This window comes from Symphalangus syndactylus, chromosome 9 (genome assembly GCF_028878055.3).
Source record: "Symphalangus syndactylus isolate Jambi chromosome 9, NHGRI_mSymSyn1-v2.1_pri, whole genome shotgun sequence".
NCBI classification, from domain to species: domain Eukaryota; kingdom Metazoa; phylum Chordata; class Mammalia; order Primates; family Hylobatidae; genus Symphalangus; species Symphalangus syndactylus.
In genome coordinates, this window is record NC_072431.2 from 89,670,949 (window position 1) to 89,689,320 (window position 18,372).

The 18,372-nt window shown below is 39.8% G+C and overlaps 1 protein-coding gene across 2 annotated transcripts in view; it reads right to left on the reverse strand.

Moving 5' to 3' along the window:
* Nucleotides 1-519: 519 nt before the first annotated feature.
* The window catches only part of SUGCT (succinyl-CoA:glutarate-CoA transferase), a 769,733-nt gene continuing 751,880 nt past the window's right edge, over nt 520-18,372 (reverse strand). For both annotated transcript variants that reach the window (XM_055293359.2, XM_055293357.2), the window contains one exon: nt 520-966. In XM_055293359.2, the coding sequence (XP_055149334.1) occupies nt 803-966 (164 nt within the window). In that variant the 3' untranslated portion in view covers nt 520-802. The remainder of the gene's footprint in view (nt 967-18,372) is intronic.

The window sequence follows — 18,372 nt, forward strand, 5'->3', positions numbered from 1 at the left end:
CCTGGATAGTCATTTAAGAACCTGTTTAATTCATTTAAAAACCCTGTTGCATTTTCACTTGGCTCAAAATGAGGTACCAAGTGTAAAACCACTTCTCACCTACCTGTGCAGACAGATACCTGCATCTCTAAATGCACTGGGAAAATTGTCTTTCTGCCACATAGCATAAAATCACCAGAGAAATACAACATAAAGCAAATATTTACCCCCTCAGGGGAGAATGGAGCTCAGTTTTATAATAGACATCAGCAAAGTCCATGGTTTAAATTAGAGACTAACAAAGGGTTCAAGAGCTCAGAATTAAGTTATTCTGTTTAAAATCAATCACAGAGACTGACATTCTGCTTATTGCTTTGACTCCCTAACACAAATTTAAATGCAGATTTTATGTACAAGTAGAAAGTATCAAGAGATCTGCTCTTTTTCAGGCCTGTGTGGACGGGGCGGGGGGGCCGGTGAGGGCATGGCGGGTAAGGGGCAAACATTTAGGACATTAATGTAATTAGAATGAGGAGTGCATTTTTCCAGGAAAAAATTTAAATCTTTATTTTTAAAAATCCCACAAATCCATAATTAAATCGTCATCTGAAAAAAAAATGGTAGGGAACAAAACGTGGGGTACATTTAAAAGGCACTAGATTCATTAATACCAGAGCCATTCTGGAGATGCCATGTAGGAAATCTGGAGTTACTCTAAATCTTCTTTTTAGTGGTATCAGAACTGGGGAGAAGGGTCCAAGCAAAGTGTTGCCTTTGCCAGTGTATTCAGATCGAGGTTACGAGGAAGAGCCCTTTTCCTTTGTCAGTGAGTTTCATGTTGGTCCACCACTCCAGCGCTGAGCAGCTCCCTGATGGCGCTGTCACTGTATCTCAGGACCTCCTTCAGGATGTGCGTTGTGTGCTGCCCAAGCAGGGGAGGCGGCCTGGCCTCTGACATCTTGAATTTACTGTATCTCACAGCTGGGCCTGCCAAAGGAGAAGGAAAGCAGGAAGCCTGTTAATGACTAACCCTAGGAAATTAATTACCTAAGCAGCCTGGGGTGTTTTCCATGAATGCCAAAAATATCAATGAGTGCTAGTTACACCCTTGCAGATGCACCATCGTTTTGGAAATAAACGTGTTTTCACATGTGGCTTTTCTTGACTCAGTTTCATCCAAATGTGCAGTGCTCATCTGACAAGCTCATCGCCATGCAGTGGGGCTGCATGGATGAAGCTAACTTGTGCCGGGTCTGTTTAGAAGCTGGTGTTCCCGTCATGAAGACTCAGAGGTAGGGCACTCAACTGAGTGAACTCTGGGTAGGAAAGAACAGTGACCACAGAAACGTAGTGTCTTTCTGAAGCTGGAAATTTGATCCCAGATGAAAGCAACCCAGAAGTTGACTACTCAATGTCTACTGTATAGTTCTAAGGTTTAGTTGAACTGACTGCAGATCACTGAAACCTCAGCTAGACCCTGGTTCAAGGCTTTTGGTGGTAGAAGAGGTTATGTGTGCAGGCTTCACTGTCAGAAAGACTTAGGCTTTGCTCTCCGCTCTTATGCTCTCTAGCAGAGCCATCTTGGATGAATTAATGAACTTCACACCGTAAAGTGGGTGAGAGAATGCTTACCATACAGACTTGAGGTAAGGATTTAATTGAGATAACAGACAGAAAGCACTAAGTTAAGCATTCCCTAACCCATGCTAATGCACAAAACTTGTTGGTTACTATGATTACAAAAGCTGCCACAACGTCTCTCTTGAAGCTTGTAGTGTAAGGAGAAAAGGGGTGCCAGGCACTAAGTTCCTCTAAACAGAGTTGAGCAATGCTTTTAAGAACTGTTAGAAATAGATTTTATTATCCCCATTCTTCCCATGAGGACACAAAAGCCCCTAAAACCTAAAGTTTTGCTCAAGGCCACATAGCTAATCATAGGGCCTGGATGAAAATCTGTGTCCACTGGAACTGTCTCACATTAAAGGCCATGAACTTTCCATAACAGCAGCGGCCACTTCTGACTTCTCACTCTTCCATGGAGAAGCTGGACACTGGGGAACATGTTGTTTCAACTAATTTTACCTTTGTTATCACATTCAGTAAGTGGTATTTATGTTGGCTGTCTTTTATGTCTCATTTGATTAGGCTTCAGGAGAACAAATGATATAGTAGTCACAAGAAGACTTGATAAAACAGGATATTCGTATCTCAATTTTTTTTTTTTCTGGCTTTCTCTTGATTTGAGGAGCCCATAGGAAGAATAAATAAAACCAAAGCATGAGTGGGTAAAAGAATGCCCATCAGTAAAGCAGCAAATGAGCTTTGAGCTCTTTGGAGAATTCCATTAATAAAAGTACTTTTGCACATGCCAATGTTGATAGAGATGGAGGACTTGGGTCTCCTAACACCGTCACACCGTCAAGCCGCACCTTTGTGTAACACATCTGATGCACTACAGAGGGACGACTTTCAACTGACGCCTAAAGTTTTTCCTTCTCTGAAGCTTAGTGACATTCATCGTTTTCTTCTCACATTTTCTTTTAAATGCCCCAGTGCATGACTACCTTTTCAAGGGTTTGTCCCTTTTCGGTAAGAGAGAAATCAACCATAGCACACACTGGGAGGCAGGGTCCACAGCTCTCCCAAGAATGCCAATAATGTGATGGTTTAGGGATCTGACCCTTACTCATTGGTTCTCTCCAATTCTGTTCCATTTTGATATTAATTAAAAACAGTTTTAATTAAAACCCATCTATCAAAAGAAGAATATATGCCTCCTGAAGTCAATGTCATGTGACTTTACTCCACTTCAATTACCTGAAGCAAGACTACAGAATGGAAAATAGTCATTTGAATATACCAAGAATCTGGGTTGGAATACAGCTTCTGCAGCTACTGCTGCAGTAGAAGCAGCAAGTCAGTCAGTAGTAGTAATAGCTATTATAGTCCAGCTACCATTTCTTTTCTTTTTCTTTTTTTTTGAGATGGAATTTTGCTCTTGTTGCCCAGGCTGGAGTGCAATGGCATGATCTTGGCTCACTGCAACCTCTGCCTCCCAGGTTCAAGGAATTCTCCTGCCTCAGCCTCCCCAGTAGCTGGGATTACAGGCATGCACCACCATGCCCGGCTAATTTTGTATTTTTAGTAGAGACGGGGTTTCTCCATGTTGGTCAGGCTGGCCCAGCTACCATTTTGTAAGAACTTGTGATGCGTCAACCACCGCACCAAAGGCTTTATGTATTAATACATCATTGCATACAGGTCTCACAACAGTCCTGTCTGTTGGATAGACCGTCAGTCATCTTTATTTCCAGATCAGGACATTGAAGGAAATGGAGGTTTAGATGTTAAAGTTAGGATTAAGGTTAGGAAATTAAAATAACTTGCCCAAATTCACACAGCTAGAAAATGATAGAGTTAGATTCCAATTTCATGTCTGTTGGGTTCAATAACTTGGATTAAAAAATAATAATAATTTATTGAGGTAAAACTTACATAACATAAAATTAACCATTTTAAAGTGAACAAGCAGCTTCTCCTCATTCCTTCCAAATCCAGGCAACCATTTATCTACTTTCTGTCCCTATGGATTTATCTATTCTGGCTACTCATTATAAATAGGATCATATATAATTTGTGACTTTTTGTGTCTGGCTTCTTTCACTTAGCATAATATTTTTGAGATTCATCCATATTGTGCATATCAGTACTAAGAGCCTGGACTTTTAACCTCCACACAGTGATCGAATGAGGGAATTCTTCAGGTCCAGCCAAACTAAAGAGCAGTTCAACTTGTGTTACTCCCACTGTATGCCATACTTTTCTGGTAGCTTCCAGATCTACACTGAAGACTATGCTACCAGTTTAGAATGAAGAGTATTTAACCTTTTGCATAAAATATCTTCAAGAATTTACGCTGGTAAAATAGTATTACCTGGCAATTTTTTCACACTTGCTAGGATGAAGACATAGACTGCAACGGGACAAATAAAGTGATGTCAAGATCTCAGAGAAAGCTAAATTCCCATGAGCCATTTGAAATCTGTTCTTGCAACCCTATGCAATAATAATAATAGCAGGGACATCCCTCTCTGAATAAGGTTTGCATGAAGAAAACAAAGGGATCACAAAACACATTTGTTTCAAAAATTAGAAAATATTTGACAGAATTATTTATATCTATGGTCCAAAGAAAATGACTAATCTGATCTTTCATCTAAAAAATTATGAGCAAGGTAAGTCACATGTTCTTAAATTTTTTGGCAAACTAACATCTATGTTCTCATCTGTTTTTAAATATGTAAAGCTGTGTGAACTTCAGAACTCTTAAGGTCTCAAAGCCTTGGTCTACACATTTCTAAAACAAAGTCAGCAATACCCATTGAAGATTGGGCACTGAGTAATATTATATAGATATCAATCAATATCAGTAATAATCTAAGAAATGTATGTAAAAAAAAGATAAAATTTTGCTTATAAAATTAGCAAACTGTGGGAATTTTTGTTTGATTTTAAGAGGTTGGTGGCTGGTAAGAGTGTAAATTGGTGCAATCCTTCTGGAGGATAAATTTGTCAGCTAAATATCAAGACTTTTAAGTGTTCGCATACTTGGATGGAGAAATCCCACTTTAAAAATTTTTTCCTATGGACATAATTAGGAATGTTCACAATTTTCATAGGCAAAGATCCATATAGATTTTTTAGTCTGCTCAATACTGTTAAGAGCTCTTGACTTCCTACATGGCATTCTAACCTACAGCCCATAAAAATTCTTTGCATGGGATCCCTAACTTTGGTTTAACTTGAATTTTCTGTCTGCTCATTGCTTCCAGAGGTTACCTCTGTTAGGACTAGGTGTTCAGCTTCTCATTATTTCATGTACTGTCCTGCACACCTATCTTCAGCCTCTCTTTTCCAGATAAAAAGGTCAAATAGTTATCATGCTGAAAGATATTAGAAAGATTTATCCAAAAGTTGGGCACTGGTTAAATAAATTATTACAGGGAAATTGTACAGTAATTTCAAGTTATAATTTAACTTTTGGCTTTGAGTATGTATATTGCCTTCATACTCTCCTGAAACCCCACCGAAATAAAAGTATAAAAATTGAACAAAAAAACTTCATATGAATTTAAAGAATGGAAGAGAGCATCACTAATGAATGGGATATTTCCAACGAATTTACAGGCCACATGGATGAGATCATGTTGATGGATAAAAGAGATAATAGAGAAAGCTGAAGCCTAAAATATTCTAGAAGGAGAATAAGAGCAAGTGGATGCCAGCTGGTCTGTTTTGCCTCCCAAGAGCCTTTGATCTTAAAGTCAGTGATTATGAGAGACACAGAACAGGGACTAGAAATAGGACTAAGAAGAAGGATTGAATGTCTGAATATAGAACAAGGGTCCAGTTTAGATCTGCAGTAACATTTAAACAAGCTTTGTAAAAGTAGAGTACAAGCAGCTAGCATTTAGCCAGTATCAACCACTTCTTTTAAAAAGAAGCTCAAGAAAGCTACAAAGGTAAAGTTAAAATTTTTTAATATGGATTTTTGTGCCCCAGTGCAAAGCCCTCCATACTCCTACATTTGAGGGGCCCATAGCCTGTCTATGGCTCTGAATCTATGTCATAAAGACTGTCAGTGAAACTACCTTGACCCACACTTCCAAGCATTCTCATTCAGAGTAGATCCAATAAAAGTGGAAAACATCCTCAACAACAGAGAAAAATCAATGTCAAACATCCAGATCTTTTTTCTATAAAAGATTGATCAACCACAGATCACTAGAAATATGAGAACCAAATAAAAGATTTTAAAAGTGGAAACAATGAAGATAGAACAGAACAAGAACAGAATGCTATGCAAAAAAAAAAAAAAAAACAAACCGCAATTGAAACAAGATTTAGCACTTAGATTTTCCAATATTATTGTCAAACTTAGTAATTTAGAAAATAAAGTAAAAGATGCTCCCAAGGATATAGGGACAAGAATATGGCTTGTCTAAAAAATGTGAGAAAGAAGCTAAGAGTTCTCATAAAACAGACAAGAACCCCAGGAAAAAAGAGGCAAAAAGCGTAGAAGAGGATAAATTTTTCTTTTCTTTTCTTTTCTTTTTTTTTTTTTGAGGAGAAATTTTTCAACAAAGAATGTGAGGAATAGAGAAGGGAGCATTTTTTCAGATTAAAAGATTCAGCTGAGAATCCAACAGTATAGATGAAGAAAAGATTTATATCTTGACATCACATAAAATTTCAGAATATCTGCATTAAAAATATCTGAGAAACTTCCTGGAAATGGAGGAGGGGTGAACAATGCAAGATCTAAGCAGTGGGACAGAGGGTGGAAACTAGTTTTTTTTTAAAAGAATAAAATTAGACTGTACCAAACTCCTCACTAGTGTCTACTAAAAACTACAAGTAGAGCTTGTTTTCAACTTTTTGTTTTTTTTAAGACACAGGGTCTTGTGCTGTCTGCCAGGCTGGAGTGCAACAGCACTATCAGAGCTTACTACAGCCTCGAGCTCCTGGGCTCACGGGATCTTCCCACTTTAGCTTCAAAAGTAGGTAGGACTTCCTACCTACAAAAGAGTGTACCACCACAGCAGGCTAATTAAAAAAAAGAATTTAGAGATGGGGACTGGCTATGTTGCCCAGGCTAGTCTCAAACTCCTGGCCTCATCCTCCTACCTCAGCCTCCCAAGTAGCTAAGAATATAGGAGCATCCATGTCCACCTTTCAACTTTCTCAAGGGAAATACTGTTAAACCTAGAATGGTATGGCCAGTTAAATGATTAATCAAATATGAAGATATTTGCAAACTCTCAAAGACTAAGTAAGTGTACTGAAATAAGTCTCTTGAGTATGACTCCAATAAAATATAGAAGCCAATGGAAAAGAAAGAAGAAAGAAAGAAAGAAAGAAAGAAAGAAAGAAAGAAAGAAAGAAAGAAAGAAAGAAAGAAAGAAAGAAAAAGAAAGAAAGAAAGAAAGAGAAAGAAAGAAAGAAAATTTTGATACACAACGAGGAACTACCAAGGAGCACAGGGAAAGAAGGTCCCAGGATGACAGCTCAGACCTGGAGAGCCAATAAAAGCAGAGATGGAGAAGGAGGACAGAGGCCTTCAAAAGGAAAGTCTAAGAAGGCAAAAAGGAGCCTTAATTGTATAACTGCTGTAACTGAAAAGTTGGAAAAACATAATAATGAGAAAAAGTTACATCATATAAGAAAAAATAATAAATACTCTATGAAAAAAACGTGCATGGAAAAATCAAGATCCAAATATGAAGCAAATCCAAAATATGGCAAGATTTTAAGTAACTGATGGAATATATGCAAATAAAATTCATTTGATCTTGAGGCTAAGAACATTCACTTGAGTAGCACATATAACCTTGTGCATTCTCTTCAACAGCTCTTAGCATTAAATTGTCTATTTAGATGCCTGCATCCCCTATGGGGGCAGGAACAATGTCAATTGTGTTTGCTAATGGGCCTTCAATGCTTTTCGTGGCCGATATAAAATGAAAATATCAATGGCAAGCATTCTTTCTTAGATATTCGCTATGACTGTGGACTATGGCTTTTTGTTTCATTATTTCATTGGACTTTTCAATTTATATAAGGTAGAGACTATTATAGCTCTCATTTTACAGATCAGAAAACTGAGGCTCTTTAAAGGGTTAATTAATTTGTCTAAGGTTATCCAGCTAAGTGATAGAACCAGTATAAGAGCTTATATCGGGCTGGGCATGGTGGCTCACACCTGTAATCGCAGCACTTTAGGAGGCTGAGGGAGGCAGATTGCCTGAGCTCAGGAGTTCAAGACCAGCCTGGGCAACATGGTGAAACCCCGTCTCTACTAAAATACAAAAAATTAGCAGGGCGTGGCGGAGTGCACCGGTAGTTCCAGCTACTTGGGAGGCTGAGGCAGGAGAATTTCATGAGCACGGGAGGCGGAGGTTGCAGTGAGCCAAGATTGTGCCACCACACTCCAGCCTGGGCGACAGAGTGAGACTGTCTCAAAAACAAAAAGAGCTTCTATCTGTTAGACTCCATGGCTCATGCTCTGTCAATCAATACAAATTTATTGAACAAATAATTACTAACAATAAAAGAAAGTTTAATACTGTGATATTATTACACACAGTAATATGTATCATATTAATTAATGTATGTATCCACTAATTTATTCTACATATAATTTTGAAGTATCTATCCCGGTGCCAAGATCTGGGCTGTATGATCTACATATATATTAGCAAACAAAACACACACCTGGACTCTACTCTTCTGGAATTTACTTTCTTTCTTTTTTTTTTTTGAAGCGTTGTGCTGAGTGGTTGTGGGAATAAAGAAAACACAATTTTATTGTCATCATCAAACTCATCAATTAGTAACATTTCTTAGCTCTTGAAACCCTTTGAAAGGCTGATAAAAGCTGTTGGTCCTCCCCTCAAAATAAGCACTTATTAAACCCAATGCTCTGGAATTTACTTTCTGATGTGGGAGGCAGACAATGAACAAACAAAAGCAAATAAATTGCTAAAATTTGCTAAAAATTATAAAATTATTAAAAACCAAGTTGAAAATGGAATAATATTGCAAGCACAGTGGGGAGGGGCTGAAGTGGGAGAAAGGGCATTTCTAAACAGGATGTGCAGAGGAGGCCAAGCTGATTAGATGATCCTTAAGCTAAGTCGGAAGCTGAGCTATCAATATGAACAGTGGGGAAAAGAAGATTCCAGGCAGCACGAACAAGACTGATGTTCAAGGAACTGAAAAAAAAAAATGGTCCAGTGTGGCTAGCATGTAATTTAACAGAAGAGAGGTACTAGATGAAGTTGCAGGGAGTGGCAGGGGATAGTATGCACAGGGTATAGACTACAGTAGTGACAGTGGATCTTATTCTAGGTTCAGTGGGAAGCTACTGGAGCTTTAAGCAAAGCAGTGGCAGGACTTACAATAAGGAATACTTTTGTGCTAGGCAGAGAATGTAATGAGTTTGGAGGCTGTTGTGGGTAGATCAGAAGAGATGATGGCGGCCTTGACTGGAAATGGTACATTAGAGTTTAAGAAAAGTGGATGTGTTTGAGAGGTATCCTAGTGACAGAATGAGAGGACACACTGATTAATACATGGGCCAAGGTAGTTCAGGAGAAAAAGCAAAGGATCAAAGAAGAATCCTGACTTTCTGGGTTCATTTACCAGATAGGGAAGATTGAATGGATTGCATGGACAAGTTTGGCACAAGCCAAGGATTATTTTTTTGGACATGCCAAGTTTGAGATGCCTATGAGATATCCAAAGAGAGATGTCCGTGGGTCTTTAGCTATGCAAGTCTGAAATTAAAGGAAGAGTTTTGGCCAGCAGATGTAAAATCAGAAGTTATTTACCATCTAAATGTCCTCATTCTAAAACAACCTATTTCCACAGCAATTGTATTTATTCCAACATCTCTGATGCTGAGGTTTTAAAAATAAGTTGTTTATGCAGCCTTTTCTCTACTATCTAAGGTCTCTACTAAAATCTACTGCATCAAAAATATTTTATGTCCACAGGAGGCAAATAAAATAAATAAATAATTATCTCTAAAGCTCATAATTTTGGAGACAGGTGCACTTCTTTAAAAGAAAGTCCATATTCTTGTCCTTCAACAGACAAATCTCTATGGACTTCATGGGTATAAATTAAGGTACTTTTACTTTTACTTTAAGCCATGCTTACAAGTTATGCCCACCTCTAAGCAAGGGCTGTGTGTGAACTGCCGGTGGTCCTCTAAGGGATGGTTCTAGAGGGGTCTAGGATAATGACAAAGGTTTTTTGCTTCAACTGCTTCATATGCCCATACCTGGGAGGCGGAACTGATCAACTTCATGGAAGCCAGAATTACAGAGCTGGCAGTAGACAAAATGCAGAGGTAGGTGTGGAAGGATCCTGTCACAGTTTCTAAATTATGTATGATAACATCTGAAACTACTATTTAATGAATGCTTACTGCATACCTCACCCGACGTGAGGTGCTATGTGTTTGTTATCTAATTTGATCCTCACATTTTTTTTACATTTACAAATGCATTTTATGCCTAAATCACAAAAGAGGAACATGGAGCTCAGAGAGGTTAAGAAATGTGTACAAGGGCACACGACAGATGCAAATATAGATCTGTTGACTTCATAGCTGTTGTTTTTGGGAAGTGATACAGCAAGGCGGTTAAGACTGTGGGTTCTAGAGCTGGAGTGTCTAGGTTCACATCCTGGCTCTGCCATTTACTGACTCCATCTCCTTGGGTAATTCACTTACTGAACCTGTACCTCAGTATCTTTACATGTAAAATGGGCATGCACTGGTATAAAGTGTCATATAAAGCTGTGAGAATTAAAAACCATGCCTCTTATGAATCCCTGAGAATAGTACCAGGTACACAGTAAATACTCAATATATGTTATCCTTTCTTCTCTGCTATAGTGATGACCTTAGCAACTTAGATACCTCTCGTAGAGCTTTGATCACCTGCTAATTTCAGACCTAGACTTCCCAGAACATTAGCAAGTTAGCTGCATTTCAGATTTGTGAAAGCAGGCTAAAGATAAAAGTTTTAACTTGTAGAAATCTTTAACTGTCAGGGACAAGGTTTTTTAAAGTGAAGGGAAAAGGGAGGAAGGAATCAACCATTTCTTAACCAAGTGTTACATAAAAAGCACTTTTCAAATATTTATTTTGCTTATTCCTCATTACAACCCTTTGAGATAGGTATGTTTCCCCTTCCTACAGAGAATAAAAAAGAGGCACGGAGGTTGGATGATTACCCAAGCCACACTCTTTATAAGTACATACTTAGTGTCTCTAACGGCATCAGGACGTATACCAGAAATTCATTTTATACCCTTTTACCTTTTAACTAGTTAAGTGTAAGGAACTATGAAAACATGGGACTTCTTTCACTCATTTAACAAGCATTTACTACAGACACTATTATATGTGCTTCACTCATTTATTTTGCTCAGTTCTTATGATAACCCCAGAAGGCCCTATTATCATCCCCACTTTACAAATGGGGGAGACTGAGAGACAGAAGGGAAGTCACTTGCTCAGGGTCACAGAGCTGGTGAGGAGCAGGGCTATGATTCACACTCAGACAGTGCTGTGCCAGAATCCCAGCTCTTTGCCACTGGACCACACTGCTTTCTGGTGAAAGAAAGAGAGCAAAGGAAGGAGAGAATGATCTTGGCTTGAAACTGAACTCAGGAGTCTGGAAGTAGAATGCGCCAAGAGCCACTTGAGGCCCCATCTTCTGACCAGTATGTCCTCTCCATCTTTCTAGATCATAGTCCACCAGATTCCTTGTGCAATAAATACTTGTTATTACCTCCTGTTTTCAAATGAATTTGTCATATGCCACCTATCCCCTTGTAGGAAGTCCCAGACTCACGGCACTGTTGATACATGCCAATTTCTCATGCCTCTGAGGGATGCTCTGCAATGCCTCTCTCTCCACCCACCCTGAAAGGAATGAAGCCTTCACTGTCTCCTGTGTAAAGTTACCTGAGTCAAAGCACAAGGAGGGCCTAGTGCCTGACGCCCCCCGAGAATCCCTCAGGCTAACTCTGTGGTGTTTTCCGTCTGTGGTTTGAGATCCCTCCGTAACATGGCCTTGGTTGTTTTGTCTCACCTCCTTTTAGAAACCTCCTATGATTCTTCTAGGGTGAAAAGGAAATCTAACTAATCTATGCAAACACCCCAAGCTATTCTAGCTATATACAGGTTCAAGCTACGTTTCTATAAGCCAAACCAACTTAATAATGTAAACAGTTGGAGGAAACAGAGGTAGCCAAAAACATGGGGGAAACCATAATGAATATTCAAGTAATGGGAACATAATATCACATCATCATGAGGGAAGGGACCGAAACAGTCCCTTTTTCCAGAACTCCATGCACCTTCCATCCTAATGATGCATTTCTACAGCAATGAAACAAACTATTGCTCAACCTCACAGCTCACTGGCAACTCATCAGCACTAAGGGTTAAAGTAATTAACATAGCTGGCCAGTCTGATCACAATGGAAGTAAGAATGAATAAAATTTAATAAATGGAAAAATACCTTAAATGTGTGGATTCTTTTCATTTGATTTTTTTCTTAATTTCTGACATGGGTATCATCAACTTCTTAAAGTATCAAGAATACTTAAAAGTGAACATCTGTTTTATAATATATGAAATGTTTGTTATAACAAACATTTTTTCTTTGGACTTCTTTGGCTCATTGCTAAGATACATGCTGTAGATATCATTTAATCTTCAAGGCTTAGTAGTGTAGTAAGAAGCCAAACTTCATTTTGCTGAAAATAATGATAGCTCCAGTACTAAGTTATTGCACAATTTCCCCTCCAGTGCTTGAACTCATCATCATAACAATAACAATATTTTTATATGGCACCTCTCAGCCATAGCATCCAATGCACCAAATGGAGCCATACACTTAGAACACATTAAACCCATTAGATGTGAGATAAAAACAGAGAAAGCTATTTAACTAGCATGGAATGGTGGGATAAGGCCATAGAGAATAAATATGGCTTTGGATATTTTTAACAGAAGAACTCAATCCATGGCACTGCTTACGGGACCAGGCGTCCCAGAAACTCAAGGCATCTTGTGGAATGTACCACCAACGTAGCTAGGTCTCCAGTCTCACTCAGAGTTCAGAAACGCCATATATCACTACTGCTTGAATCAATTTTGGCTCATTGTTTTTTAACTTAATAAGGAGGGCCTCAAGTGCCAGTATCTATAGGTTGTCTATTTTTAACCACATCAATGACCCTTTGATAGTCATCAGTGTTATCCACCAAATTTCCAGTTTCTGCTGACAACCAAAATGAGGCACTGAGGGAAAAGTCTCAGTCATGGAGATTTATTAAGCCAGCTTTAGGGTACATCCAGGAAAAACACGAGCCGTAGACACATCTGTGGCTGTTTTTCCCAAGAGTTTTCAGGCTGTCCAGTATATATACATTTCCTTAAGGGGGAGAGAAAGCATGTAGGAAGAGGGCCAGGTACAAGGTAGAGTGGATGATTACATTCCTGTGAGACTTTAGTTAGTGCCAGGTAAATCTACATTTTACATGTAATAAGGTGAATGTTTGAAGAGAAAAAGAAGTAAAGGAAGTGTAAATTATGCAAGTGTCTCTGGGTAAGTGGAAATAATTGGTCTCTTCTTATCTTTGTTCTGCACCTGGAAAGATAAGCTTGTAATCTACACCATCAGTGTGGAATCCAACAGACTTTAGATTTAGGAGCTAGACTTACATTGCAGGCCTAAAGTTATAATTGGCACGCCCTTGTTTCTGGGAGGCCAGCAAAAGATTTACCCATGATTGATCTGTGGGAGCAGTCTTTCATAGATGCCCAAGGCCTTTTACCTCGTGGGGATCCGGCTGATGTATAATGCCAGTAACAGCTTCATTTGGAAAAGGGTATTGCATGACTCAGCCTCCAGGCTTAACTTTCCCTTTTGCAAAGGAGTTTGGGGGCCCTGAGATTTTTTTTACTTTCCTTTACACTAGTTTCCAGGAATATGACAGTATTACACACTCTTGTCCCTTTGGGGTTGGGTAAAACTGTGTGAGCCCAATGAATTGTGAATGAAAGAAATGTGGGCCGGATGTGGTGGCTCATGCCTGTAATCCCAGCACTTTGGGAGGCTGAGGTGGGCAGACCATGAGGTCAGGAGTTTGAGACCAGCCTGGCCAACATGGTGAAATGCTGTCTCTACTAAAAATACAAAAATTAGCCAGGCGTGGTGATGCATGCCTATAATGCCAGCTACTCAGGAGGCTAAAGCAGGAGAATCGCTTGAACTTGGAAGGTGGAGGTTGCAGTGAGCTGAGATCGCACCACTGCACTCCAGCATGGGTGACAAAGTGAGACTCCATCTCAAAAAAAAAAAAAAGAAAGAAAGAAAGAAAAGAAATGTATATGTCATCTCCAGGACAGAACCCTCAATTGCTGATTTAAGACCCTGTTGGTTTCCCTGTCTCTTTGGAAGTGTGTGAGAATGGTGACTGTTCCACCAGCCTGGGTACCTGTCAATCCATAATGGACAGGTAGTATGAGCAAGAAATACATTTGTGTTGTTTTAAGACACTGTTATTTGGGAATTGTTTGTTATCCCACCACAAACTAGCCTATTAAGATTGATCACATGCCTGTTTCAGTGTAGAGACCCACTTGCCTGGACTAGAGGAGAAACTCATTAATCTAGTTCCTCGGCACTCCTTTAAAAAGCATTCACTCCAGACATTCCAAATACTTTGAAATGGCTCATTTTGTGTGTAGCCAATTTTGGCCAGTGGAATGATGATACTAGCTATTATTTATTGAGTACTCACACGTGTTAAGCACTTGGCGTAATGCTTTCTATATATTACCTTCTTTGATGCACTGAATGAATTTAAAAGGTAGGATCATTATGATACCATTTTCTCAATGAAGAAAGTGAGGTTAAGTAACGGTATCAAAATTACACAGCTTGTCAACTGAAGAATTTCATTAGAACTTAGGCTGGTTAAATACAAAGTGCGTGCTCGTTAACACTGGGATGTACTTCCTCCCTGCATAATGTGGAAGAAAATCTGCTCCCATATTAGTGGCTGGATAAATACCATTCTTTAGCAGATGGTGTTATAAAGCAGTACTGTATTATAAATACTTATATATTTCATGATTGCTAATCCATTAAGGCACTTATCTTTCATTTGAAAAAGAAACAGGGCAACTTGTATTTGATTTATCTATCTTGTTCCAACCCACTGAAATGTCATAGTAGATTATCCATTTCCTACTGGAAAAATATATGGCCCATGAGGAAATACTATTCATATTCATTAGTAAACATGCTGTCTCCCCTCAAAGTGTGCTACCCAAACCTTTCACTGAAGTCTCTGAAAAATGTGGGACTGGAAGAAGCTCTCTCCTGACTGTTTTTTTTTTTTCCAACACTAGTGTTTGCGTATCATTATTTTAGACACTCATGAACACTCGAAAGGGTGAAGAAACACCTTGCTGACAACGTGCTGTTTGCCAAAATAATCAATTCTTCCGCTTCTTTGCTTTCTAGAATTCAAATAGTCAATACAAGCTCTTTGGGCGCATTCCCAAGACTTTGTTTGGTTAGATTTCACCATGGAAAACAAAACTGGTTCAGCTGAAGTCTATAGCCAGAATATTTGAAGCTTCATAGTCCTTCAAAGTAGTGACCTTCTCCTCACCTCCTCTGCCTCTGCGCTCCATTAAGGAAAAAATCGGAAGTTTCCAGTCAGAGAAGCCAATCACATTTCAATTCAATTTTAAAAGGAGCAACTAAACAGAGCTAGAGTAGGTGGTTATTTGTGGCTTTTACCTCAAATGAGCTTTGAAAAGTTTTTCTGTAAACTTGATGATACTAGTCTTTTGTAATTTAATAAATTTTTCCTGAATGTCTTAGTCACTATAGTAAAAGAATTAGTCTTATATCAACCATCTTCTATTCTTTCCTCAGAGTCTTTAAGATCACACAAATGACGGTTATATTCCAAGCAAAGAGAGAATCAAAAAAATTAGGCCCCCAAACCTGCTGCTAAGAAAAAGGGAATGCTTTAATTATTCGTAGAACAATTGATCTTAGTTTTTCCCTTTCACCTTGCCTGTGCAGTCCAGATGGAAATGTTTTAGGAGAAAGTCCTTTCTCTCTATGCCCCTATTTGAATTTTGGCATGATCATCCTCTCAATAACAGCACCCTAATCCCTGGCCTTACTTATACCTTGCTAGCCCCACAGTCCTATCTCTGAAAATGTCTTTCACACACACCCACACTTCTGATCTTTTCTGTCATCCCCTTGGTTCAAAGCACTGTGCAATATGAGGACAACTTGTTCAATCCTTTTCCCCTGCTGTTTCTTCCAGTCAAACTGCACTTACTCTCCGCTGGACCTGAGGCTATGTGGGTCTATGTGCCAAAATGGAATGCATCTCAGCTTGGCAATCCTCAAGTCTACAATATTCTCAAAGCTCAGTTTAGGCTAACTTAATGTTGGACCTTCCCCTTTTCCCATAGTCCAAAGAAACATCTCTCTTCTTTGACTCCCTATAATATTTGATCTGCTTCTCCTCAGTGTTGTATCTCACTTTCTAATTGCATTATCTCTTGTGATCTTTGCTGACAACAAAATTAATGTTTTGTTCATTGTGTATCCTCCACAGCATCTGCCATATGAGTATTTTATCAGTAACTGCTGAAAATGTTAGACAAAAAAAAAAAAAATTAAAAAAAGAAAAACACCAAAAACCAAAACTCACTAGATTCCTAGAATAGAAAACAAGGCCACTAGAAATATGTGAAATATAGAACTAAAGGGAGGTCAAGGCTTACAGATTGGTATATTTTGCACTACATTTCTAAGTGAAGTCATCTTGACTCTTCTCTTTCTCTTACATGCCATATCCAATCCATCAGCAAATTCTATTAATTCTATCTTCTAAACACATACAACATCCAATCACTTTTTACAACCAGCCTAATGGTAGCTACCATCATCTCTTGCTGGATTTCTGTGAGAGCTTCCTATTGATTACAGACAGGAGGCAGGGAAATACTGGGTAGAAGAGGGCAGTCCCTGGCGAGCGCCCCACCCTCAAGCCTGGACCTGCGGTCCAAAATGAGAACTTTAACATCCCTGTTTTCCCACCCGAAATGTTGCCTTTTCCAAAACCACCCTGGCCCACCCTGTCCCCCACCCTCTACCCATAAAAACCCCAAGCTCCACTGGTAGGAGAGCAGAGTGGAGCAGCAGAGATGAGGAGAAGAGAAGCAGCAGCCAGATGTCAGAGAAAAGCAGGTTGACTTCAGACGGGTGGCTTGATGGTGGGACTTCCAAGAAGAGTTCCGTCATTCAAGAGAAACTTATCTTCCCACTTTGTCCCCCTTCCAGCTCCCCTTCCCACTGAGAGCCACTTACTTCCACCTCTAAATAAAATCCTCTGCATATGCCAGCCTTCAATTCATTTGGGTGACCTGATTCTTCCTGGACACTGGACAAAAACTTGGATACCAAGAGGGCAGGGTGTAAAAGGCTGTCACTCTGACCCTCCACTGAGCTGGTTTACACTTAGCCATCTGCAGATGGAAAATGCTAAAAGAGCACTGATTGTAACACATGCCTTCTGGGGCTCCGGGAGTTGCAGACACCCCTTCCCAGACAGCAGAGCTAAAAAAGCATTGTAACATGCTTGGATGCTGCCGTGGTTCCTGTACAAAGCCTGCTCCCACCAGAGAGGAGCAACTGGCTGGTTCCAGTGCTCATTTGCCCTGGTTCCTGCACCCACTCACCTGAGTACTCCCCTTCCCATGATGGGTTTAGAGCTGCGGGCCGAGTAAATAAGCCACCCCTTCATAAGTCTTGCAAAGAGGTCAAGGAAAATATCACTACCAGCTCTCCCTGCCTGCAGGCTTCCCTTCAGTGTGTTCTCAACAAAGCAGCTGGAGTCAGTCACCCTTTAAAAACAAGTCCAGTCATGTCATTCCTCTGCTCAAAACACTGTGAGGCTTTCCCTTGCTCTTCACAATAGGCTATGGGGTTCTACATAATCCACTCCCCTTCCCACCAAGCCACCTGTGCCTTCCTCTCTTGCAGTGCTCCCTCTGGCTCACTCTGCCCCAGCCACACTGGCCTCCTTGCTGTTCACCAGGCACGTTCCTCCTTGGGACCTTTTCTGCTGGGAACATTCTTCCTCCTAAAATCTACTCACATAATTCCCTCAAGTCCTTCACGTTTCTGCTCAGTGAGGCCTACACTGACTCACTGCAACTTTTTTTTTTTTTTGAGACAGAGTCTCTCTCTGTTGCCAGGCTGGAGTGCAGTGGTGTGATCTCAGCTCATTGCAACCTCTGACTCCCTGGTTCAAGTGATTCTCCTGCCTCACCCTCCCGAGTAGCTGGGATTACAGGCATGCGCCACAATGCCCAGCTAATTTGGTATTTTTAGTAGAGACAAGGTTTCACCATGTTGGCCAGGATGGTCTCTATCTCCTGACCTCGTGATCTGCCTGCCTCGGCCTCCCAAAGAGCTGAGATTACAGGCGTGAGCCACCACGCTCAGCTTCACTTCTACTTTTTCTCATTCTGCCACCCTGACTGCTACTTCCCATCACCCCTTAGGCCAGTTTACCTCCTTTCTTCCAGAGTACTTTTCATGTACATCTACCATTCTTTATCTGTCTTTCTCTGCTAGAATGTACATTTTATAATGGTAGAGATCTTTGTATTTCCTCAAGAGAGAGTGAATGAGGGACTGGTTGAGTTTAACCAAGCTTTGAATTCAGTCCTCGGGTTTCTAAAACAAGGAAACTCAAAG